At 50.9% G+C, this 10,129-nt stretch overlaps 1 protein-coding gene across 1 annotated transcript in view; it reads right to left on the bottom strand.

Annotated features, from left to right (window-relative positions):
- Positions 1 to 5,485: 5,485 nt before the first annotated feature.
- LOC101686154 (epididymis-specific alpha-mannosidase) overlaps positions 5,486 to 10,129 on the bottom strand; it is a 31,523-nt gene continuing 26,879 nt past the window's right edge. Inside the window, 4 exon segments of the mRNA XM_045077177.1 lie at positions 5,486 to 5,765; positions 7,176 to 7,296; positions 8,117 to 8,229; positions 9,672 to 9,809. Of these exon segments, the coding sequence (XP_044933112.1) occupies positions 5,566 to 5,765; positions 7,176 to 7,296; positions 8,117 to 8,229; positions 9,672 to 9,809 (572 nt within the window). The 3' untranslated portion in view covers positions 5,486 to 5,565.

Below are 10,129 nucleotides of genomic sequence, written 5' to 3'. Positions count from 1 at the left end.
ATCTGTTCCCCGTCCAGTCGACTGTCCTCCCCTGCCTCATAGAGCCAACCATCTCTCATATCTGAAGGGCCAACACATGCATTTACCTGATCTAGAATGTTGTCTGAGTGGAATCTCCCACTGTGTGCTTGTGTTTGACTTCTTGGGCTCAGCAGATCTGTGAGATTCATTCACATTGTTGCATGAATCAGTATTTCATTCCTGGACATTTTTTAGAATTCCATTTTGATTTTCCCATGGGCTCTTCAGTTCTCTCTCTGCATTAAATTCTCAGTGGTTGCTCTACAGTTATACAGTACATCCTGAGATGTTCACAGAGGACTTAGTGAACACTCGTGCCACTTCCAAAAATGGAAGCCACTCATCAACAGATGGGGACATTCATTCCCTCCCTTCCTCCTTTCCTCTATAGTTATTGTACATGTTCTATCTAATGTACATTATAAGCCCCACAGCACAATGTAGTCAGTTCTCTGTACATAATCATATACACTCTGAAGAAATCAGGAGAAAAGAGTCTCTCATATTTACCCACATACTTGCCATTTCCCATGGTCTTCATTCCTTCCAGAAGGTTCAAGATTCCATCTTGCCCATTGATCTTCACTCTAGAGGGCCGCCTTTCTCATGCTTTGGAACCCAGGTCTGCTGGCAGTGCATTCTCTGAGTTCTTTTTCCTTCATCTGAAATGTCTTCATTTCATCTTCATTACTGGAGAATATTTTCATAGAAATAGCATTTTCCAGTGGCAGGCTTTTCCAGTGGGTCACAGATGTCACTCCACTGTCTTCTGACCTCCATTGTCTTTTTGTTTGCTTGCTTGCTTGTTTTGTTTTTTGCCTCCATTGTCTTTGATGACAAGTCAGCGATCCTCACACCATCCTTCCCTTGTCTGTAAAGTGCCTTTTTTCCTCTGGCTGCTTTCAAATGTTTCTCTTTGGTTTTTCATAGTTTAACTTACGACACGTGCCTTGGAATATTTTTCTTTATATAGGTCTCCTCTCAAATAGGGAAGATTTTCAGCCATCGTTACATTTTTCTGCCACGTTTTCTCTTGTCATGTTCCATGAAAACACCACTTGTCATAGACTTTGGTACTGTCTCGTAGACCTGTGTAGCTCTTATGTAATTTCTGTCCTCTGTTCTTCTGATCAGGTAGATTCTACCGATCTCTCATCAAGTTCACTGAGGATTTCTTCTAGAATGTGGGCTGTTTTTTAGCACATCTAGTGAATTTTTTTTAAATCCCAGATTAAATATTTTTATTTTATCTTATTAAAGACTTTTAATTTATTCATTTGAGAGAGAGTGCACGTGAGCAGGGGGAAGGGTCAGAAAGAGGGGGTCAGACTCCCACGAACAGGAAGTCTGACACAGACCTTGATCCCAGAACCCTGGGAAGATGACCTGATCCAAAGGCAGACACTCAACTGAGCTGCACAGCACCCTCCCAGACACATTATTTTTAGTTCTAGATTTTCCATGTAGTTCACCCAATAGTTGAGATTATCTGTCTCAATTTAGCATGAACATATTTTTCTTTACATTCTCAAGCATCATGACAAGTGCTGCTTTAAAATTATGATTTAATATTTTTTAATTAAACCCACTACCCCCAGTGTGCAGCTCAAACTTTGACTCCAAGATCAAGAGTCGCACGCTCTACCAACTGAGACAGCCAGACACCTCATCTGCTTTAAAACTATTGTCTCTAAGTTCCAACATTTGGGATGAGTCTCAGCTGACTCTCTTCTCTCTTGAGCTGTGTTCCTTCCCCTAATAAGGAATTTTGGTTTCTGTCCTGAATGTTGTGAGTACTATGCTGTAGACATCCAGGATTCTATTATGTTACTCACAAGGGTATTGCCTTCTCTTTTACAAACATTTAACTTCTTAAGTGTAAGATGTTGCCCTTGCATGGGGAGCAGCTAGAATCTCAGTGTGGTTCTTATACACCTGCTGGGCCATTTGGTGTCTGCCATGTCAACCCAGAGTTGAGGGTAGAGCCCACGCACAGAATTTGTGTTCTCATGTCTGGTTTTCTCCTCATTCCCGTGCCAGTTTCCAGAAGCTCTGTCCACTTCTTCTTTTTTAAAGTTTAAAATCTTAATTCCAGTATAGTTAACATACAGTATAATATTAGTTTCAGGTATACAATGTAGCAATTCCTCTCTTCCATCAACACTGCCTGCCCGGCACAACAAGCACATACCTTAATTCCCATCACCTGTTTCCCTTATCCCCCACCTTCCTCCCCACTATAACCATCAGTTTGTTCTCTAGAGTTCAGAATCTGCTTCTTGGCTTGTCTCTCTCTCTCTCTCTCTCTCTCTCTCTCTCTTGCCTACTGCTTTTTTTATTATTTATATACTACTCTTTTTTAATTCTTTTTAATTTTTTTTATTTTTACAGTGTTCCAAGATTCATGTTTATGCACCACACCCAGTACTCCATGCAATATGTACCCTCTTTAATACCCATTACCAGGCTCACGCATCACCCCACCCACTCCCTTCCAAAACCCTCAGCTTGTGTCTAAGAATCCACAGTCTCTCGTGGTTCATCTCCGCCTCCGATTTCCCACAATTCACTCTTCCTCTCCTTTTCCTAATGTCCTCCAAGTTATTCCGTATGTTCCACAAGTAAGTGAAACCATATGATAATTGACTTTCTCTGCTGATTTCACTCAGCATAATCTCCTCCAGTCCTGTCCATGTTGATACAAAAGTTGGGTAGTCATCCTTTCTGATGATGAAGTAATATTCCATTGTATATATGGACCATATCTTCTTTATCCATTCGTCTATTGAAGGGCATGGTGGGAATGAAGCTGGTGCAGCCACTTTGGAAAACAGTGTGGAGATTCTTAGAAACTAAAAATAGAACTACCCTATGACCCTGCAATTACACTGCTAAATATTTACCCCAAAGATACAGATATAGTGAAAAGAAGGGTCTTATGTATCCCAAAGTTCTTAGCATCATTGGTCACAATTGTCTACTACTTCTTAAAGCCATTAAGAGATCTATCCCATTGTCGACTGTCCTGAAAGGTTCAGAGTGAGAACCGTCCACGGGCTAAATGCCAACAAAAAGAACCCAGACGAAGAAGCCCTAGTGGCCCATGTGATGGACCCTGTCAGGGAGTGCCTGGAGATGTGCCACGTCCACTCTGGAGACCAGTGTCCCGCATTCAGGAGCATCAAGGGACTAGTGAGGAGGAGAGAAGCAATGCCACAGCGCCCTGGGGCACCCTAATCCTCAGCCTCCTCATCTGTGAAATGGGCCAAGGACTGGCCTCCCTCACAAAGGCCAGGACTACCTTTCTTTCCCCCATGGGTCTCTCTCTGGAGGCCAGCACACCGTCCAGGGAGAGCCACCTACTAAATGAATCAATGAATGAATGAATATCATGAGGATTCATGGCACTGACCTACATGACCCCATGAGATTCCTGTAGGTTCTCATGTGATCCTCAGGAGAACTCAGCTGACCTGCCCCTGCCCATCCAAGAGTCAGTCCTGGTGACACTGAGGGTGTACTCCGGCCCGTGCCTGACGGAACCAGGCTCAGATTCCAGCTCCTCACCTGCAGCTCAAAGACCCAGTGGGAGATCGCTTTGTTCCAGAAGCAGCCGCGTACATTTTACGGCAGCAGCTGGGTTGATATGTCAGAATCCCAGAGCAGCATCGTGGGCACTGGGCAAGTGGGAGCAGAGTGGGGCTTCCATTTGCCTAAAAACAGCATCCAGATCACTGAATAATTTATGGTTCATGCAGGTGTGATGCCCTCAGGGCTGCCTCGGCTGATGTGGCCATTCCACCCATGTCAGCTTGTATCGCCATGAGCACTCAGCTGCCTCAGGTCCCTGCAGGATTTCAGACCACCCTCGGATCAGAGCAATTTGTCCCCATGTCATGCTTTTGAACCACCAACCCTGGGTGCCTAGAGGGCGTGGGCCATGCAGGGCCCTGGGGCCCTTTCTGGGCATGAGGTTAGGCCCCCAACACACCCCAGGACTCACATCAGATGACCGATCTGGTCACCCAGAGCCTTGACATGCACTCAGGGGCCCTCCTGGGGGAGGCTGGGCCAGGGTGAAGGTCCCTGGAGGAACGGGCCCTTCCAGGAGATGGGCAGTCTCAGGCCAACTGTCCTGCATGAGGCTAATGGGGCCGGAGTGACCCCCATCTTCCCCACTTCATTCTTCTCTGAACAGAAGCCGCAGACAACCTTCATCGCTGCAGCTTTGATCCAGGGATTAAACATTGATCAAGGGCCACGTGTGCCTACGTCTGCTTCCAGCCTGGGGATACAGTGGGGAACAGCCAGAAGTTTCCTCCTCTGTGAAGCACACGTCCAGGGGTAGGAGACAGCCGATCCCTGCCATAATGAACAAGGGAAGAGAAAGCCTGGAAGGGGAGGAGACTGGCAGGGGGAGGGCGGTGTTGGTGACACCTGCCATAGAGTGGTCAGAGGAGAAGGTGACCTGGAGTAGAGACCTGAATGAGCCAGGGAGGGAGCAGTGCAGGAGTGCAGGAGTGTGAAGGAGTTTCTGGGCAGAAGGAATGGCACGTGCCAAGGCCCTGCAGTGGGACTATACTTGCATGTCAGAGGCATTGGGAGAAGGCTTCTGTGACTGACACAGTGAATACTGTGTCATCCACAGGGAAGGATGGGACCCGAGGCTGGAGTTTAAGGTGGAGCCCAAAGACAGCAAGGAAGACTCTGGATCACACTGACAGAGTCAAGAACCCAGACCACACAATGTGCTGGAGGCTTCCAGATCCTGCCGTTCAGGTGTCCAGACCAGAGTCTGGCAGACACAGGAATGGCAATGAGGGAACAAAGGAAGCATTCCTAAAGATGCCTTGATGACAAGGGACAGTCCAATTCCACTGTACCATCAGTCCCACAAGGCTTGGACCCCATACAGCTAAAGGTGCTGGGAATCCTCTTCAGGCTCCCACTCCCACGCCAGGTCCCTGTTCTAGGAGAGCGTCACACGACACCGGGCACCTGGGCCATTTCCGACACAGCCCATGGAGGGCCGCCCAGGAGCCTGAAGTGAGAGCAGAAAGAAATACCCCAGCAGATTCTGTCCCCTGCTCTCAGCACCCTGCCTGTCGGGGCTCAGGCCTTGAGGCATCTTCTCTTCCCACAAAGCCCACCCTAGCCTGAGGGTCATCTTTCCACAGCCTTCCTGGATGGACCCCTCTGCCCCCCACAGGCTCAGAAGGCCCCTTGTTCTGCCAGGGCCCTCATCCGCACACATCATTAGGGACACGGTAGGCCCGCACGTCACACTGGTGACCTGGGCAAGAGGGGGTGAGGCCTGTGTGGCAGGTGCCTTTCCTGTCACTCCCCTCTCACTTATGGGAGCTTCCCAATGACTCCTGCACAGGCACAAGAAGTGTGAGTGTGCGTGCAGACATCACCCAGGCGGGGGGATAGGAGAGGCCAGCTCTAGAGCCCAGGAGAAGATGTGAAACACAGTTTTTATTTAAAGCACAACAAAACCCCCAATCTGACCATTTTTCCATTAGCTTATGGGGGGGGTGGTCCTCACTCATTCTCCCATGCTGCTTTTCCATGTCCTGGGTCCTGTTCCTTTTCCTGGGGCTCCTGGGAAAAGGAGGGCTCTGAGGTCACAGAGTCAGCCAAGGGCTCACTGCTATGAAAGTGGATGAAGAATGTCCGCATTTCCTTCGGGTAAATGGTGACCTTCGTGCCTTGCAGGGATGTCGAGTGAGAGCTGGAGCTGCCTGGGGGAGCAGAGGTGGTCTGTCCTTAGAACCACCTGCTTCCCCAGGGTGTTTCCACCCAGCTTCCCCTCATACACCGCACCCACCTGCACTCTAATGTGGCTCTTTGATGAAGGCCCTTGGCTGACCCATCCCACAAGTACTCCCACTGCCATGCGCCCCTTGCATTTTGGCCCTCCCATTAGCAAAATATGTAGGTGGTCCGGGCCATGCATGGTCTCATTTCCCATGGGGTGTAGGCTCAATTCCTAGAACTTTCTCACTGAGGCCACCTGGTGGGGCTACACTTTATATTACTGGGTTCCACTAAATTCAATCTTGAGAGGGAAGCTTGTTCATTCATCCATTCATCTAGCCACCCATCTATCAACCCACCCATCCATTCATCTATCATCCAACCATCCATCCATCCATCCACCCATCCATTCATTCATTCATCATTGATTCATCATCCTGCAGAAAGACACTTCTACACCTCTACCCACCCACTCATCCATCCATCTACCCATCCATTCATCTATCATCTATACATCATTCATCATATATCTACCGATCCATCTATTTATTCATCAATCATCACCTATTCATCCATCCTTCCATCCATCCATCCATCCACCTATCTATGATCCATTAGTGTATCCACGAATCCATCTTTCCTTTTACTCATACAAACACTCACACTTACACAAAGCCATTCATTCATCCACACAACCACCATCCATCCATCCATTGTCATCTATCCATCCATCCATCCATCCCATTCATTCATCATCTATCCATCATCAGTCTACAAATTCATCCACCCATCCACTTATCCACCTATCTATCCATCCATCCATCCATCCAACACCATCTATCTATTCCCAACGACTAAGTGTCCAGCTATGTAGAAAGCACTCAGCTGCATGTGGTGGACAGAGAAGACCCATGGGAAAGAGGAAAGAGGGGGAGAGAGGAAAGGAAGAGGAGCCTGACCCAGCTCTGGACTCCACCAAAGCTTGAGGAGGAGTGGGCCAGAGAGAAGGGGACAAGGGTGATCCAGGCAGAGGGAACAGCATGGGAAAGACTGGGGGGCATAAAGCTGTCTGTGGTTCCCAGGAGCTGATGGTGGTGTGTGTGGTGTGAGACACAGCATGATAGATGTCAGACCCCCTGGGATATGCCTGCCAGTTCAGGACTCACCCAGGGTGGTCTGCAGACACACACACAGGCATGCACACACACACTGACCCATGGTGTGTGTACAGAATCAGAGAAGCCAAGTGTGTGTGTACAGAATCAGAGAAGCCAAGTAGCCCGCTCAAGGTCACACAGGCCATAAGGGATCTAAGCAGGATCTGGCCTGCTCCTGAGCCAGGCTGGGGGAGGGTTGGGATTCCCAGGCTCAGCCTGAACCAGAAGTTCTCAAACCTCTGTTGTGGGGACCACCCCAAGTCTTCCAGCTCCAGCGGCGCAGCGTGTTCACATCCCATGTCCCTGTGAGTGAGCGCTCCTCCACTGCCGCCACGGACCCCAGCCCCTGCAGCAAGACCTGAGGGACAGGAGCACAGGGAGGGTGAGCTATCAAAAAGGTCCCAGATCAGAGCAAAAGCAAAGCAGGAGCAGGGGCGACACCCATGCTTGGGGCACAACACACTACCACATGAATTCTCCCAACAAATTCTCCCTCTGGGGAGAGGGAACTGTGTGCCCATTTCACAGATGAGGCCACTGAGGCCAGGACCAGCATGCTTTCCCAGGAACTGCACTGAATAAGCATACCCAGGGGAGGCAGGCACAGGAACTGCACTGAATAAGCATACCCAGGGGAGGCAGGCACAGGAACTGCCTCCATCGTCCAGACCCTTCTCCCCAGTATGGCTCAAGGGGCAGCCCAGGGTGAGACCAGGAGTGGTTATCCATTCCAAGAAAACAGGGACTCAGCCTCCTGTGTGAGGACAGAGGTAGGTGGCCCCTTCTGGCCTGACCAGCAAGGGATGGCTGGCCCAGAGTTGGGAGGTTTCTGGAGAAGCTTCCCTGAATTGACACAGGGAGAAGGCAATCAGAAGCAGTACCCCATCTGCTGCTGCCTTCCCACTTCTGCAGACCTATCTGCTTGTGGCTGTGCCTGCGAGGCCGGCTGTGGGACACAGCGACACAGGAAGGGACCAGAGAAGCAGCAGCAAGAATGCAGAGAGAGGAGGGAGGGATGCCCACATGCCCCCACAGCACCCACTCCAGGGTGAGCGAGAGTACCCCAGGCATCTCTCCTGAGGTCTTTGCCAGAGGGGATTTCCACACTGGGGTTTTCCTGCTTGCTAGGACTTCAGGCTACGGCCAGGGAGCCTGTCACAGGGTCTGAGGGCTCTTACCTCCAGGTTCACACTCACGGGTTGAGACAGGACCTGGTCCTCCCCCACCTCATGCAGGTGATGGAGCCGCAGCAGGACACGGTGGAGGTCCACCTTGGCCTTCCTTCCATGGCCTTCAGGAACAGAAGGACCCCCATCAATGCCAATCCTCTAGTCTGGGCCCAGCACTAGACACCTGCCCTTCACTTCCTACCCTCAGCCTCCCTGGGAGGCAACTGACAGTCCCTGCTTGATATTACTGCTGCACACAGGTTATGAAAAATCCCTTCTACCTGTTCCAGGGACTGGTTATGGATTGGAGCCCTAGGGTCAGGAAGGTCCTCTGTCTCCAGATGATGGTGGGGGTGGGGTGGAGAGAGGACATGCTGATGTCCAGGACGACACACCTGCTTCATAATGTGGCCCTGAGCTCGGGGAGATGGGGGTTGGGTCTCGCTCAATCCCTGAGGCTTCCCTCACTCTGCCCCTCACTCCCCGCTCTCCAGGGAGGAGGGACCTTCACTCAACAGGTCTGGGGCACCCCTAGGCCAGCCCAAACTATTTGGGAGCTAGCTGTCTACAGGAGACCTATTCTCTTGCATGGGGCCACGCACACCAGTGGGAAGGGAATGCTCTGCCTGGTAGGGAAGGCTCCTTGCCCAGCAACTGTGACAGGGGGATTCCTGGTAATACGGTTCAGTGCTAGAACATCACTTGGCTGCAGGCATGAGCAATGGTCCCCAAGATGCACTTTATCAGATAAAAGTGTTATCTGGACTGTTGCCTCTTTATTTTCCTCCTTCAATCTGCGGACTCCTACTGAGCCGTCTTTGGTGACTGGCAGGACCTGGGTGGGGCTCTAGGGGACAAGAGGGTGGCTCAGGGGCAGCCAGCTCTGCCTTTGAGCTCCTCACAGTGGAAAAGGGAATATAAGGTGCAGTTGGAGCTTTGGCAACAGGAAGAGTCAGTTTATGGCAAGTGTCACCTCCACCAGGGAGCCCTCCATGATGCCCTGCTGGGGGTATAATGTGAACACTAACATCACTGGGTGGTGACTTGGCTGATTCCCCCTCTAGATGGAGAGCTCTGTGAATCTAGGGGCCTTGCCTGCCTTGGTCACTGCACTACCCAGTGCCCGGCACAAGAGACATCTGTTCAGTGAACGAATGGAAGTTCTGGACAGTCAGGCTTCCTGGGTTCAGAGGACAAGTGGGACTGGCTTTTCAGGGTTCTAGGAGGTGTCCCTGAAGAGCAGGACTGCACTGAAGGCTGAGGGTCTGGCAGATGGTGGATGATGAATGGGAGCTGGTAGTAGGGTTAGCAGGGATCCATCAGAGAATGTGTGGACATATCCTGGGCTGGGGTCCATGTCCACAGGGTACCCTGCTTACTGAGTAAACTGGTCCCCCACAGCCTGTCCGTGGGTCTGGGCTTCCACTTTGGGTAGAGAAGATCAGGTGACCATGCAGAAGCAGGACAACTCTGAGAGGAGACCACTTTGTCTGGTGATGGACATGGGGCCAGGTCGCCATGGGGAAGGAGCCATGAGTCTGGCTCCCCTGGACACCTGCCTCACCTTTCTCGAGATTCTGCAGGTGCTCTGTGTGGTTGGAGCTGTAGTTCCAGCCTGGGATGCTGAGGATCTGAAGGTGAAGACCTGGGGGTAGGGTCACAGCTTCTTGCTGTTGGGGGTCTGGGAGATTCTGGGCAATCGCTGCAAGATAGACACACAGAGCCAGGACAAGCATTGGGGCCAAGCTCCTCCTCCTGGCAGTGAGAGCTCTGCACACCATGTGCCCTTGTTCAGGCAATCTGGCTCCTGCCCATGTGAATCCCACAGGGAGGACAGCCTGAAGCATCTGCTGGTCCCAGTGCCTCAGGCATCCCCTTTCCTGCCTTTGCCCATGGACCTCTTTCCACCTGGATGCCTTTCCTCCCATCTGTCCAAGGGCTCAGATCACAGAGTCTAACAGCTGGAAGGACCCTGAATCTCTAGTCCAGCCATTTCAAAGTAGTGATGGGGAGTCTACCACC

This window comes from Mustela putorius, unplaced genomic scaffold (assembly GCF_011764305.1).
Source record: "Mustela putorius furo isolate JIRA1106 unplaced genomic scaffold, ASM1176430v1.1 tig00000083_pilon_pilon_pilon, whole genome shotgun sequence".
Taxonomy (NCBI): domain Eukaryota; kingdom Metazoa; phylum Chordata; class Mammalia; order Carnivora; family Mustelidae; genus Mustela; species Mustela putorius.
This window is presented reverse-complemented; position numbering and strand designations above follow the sequence as displayed.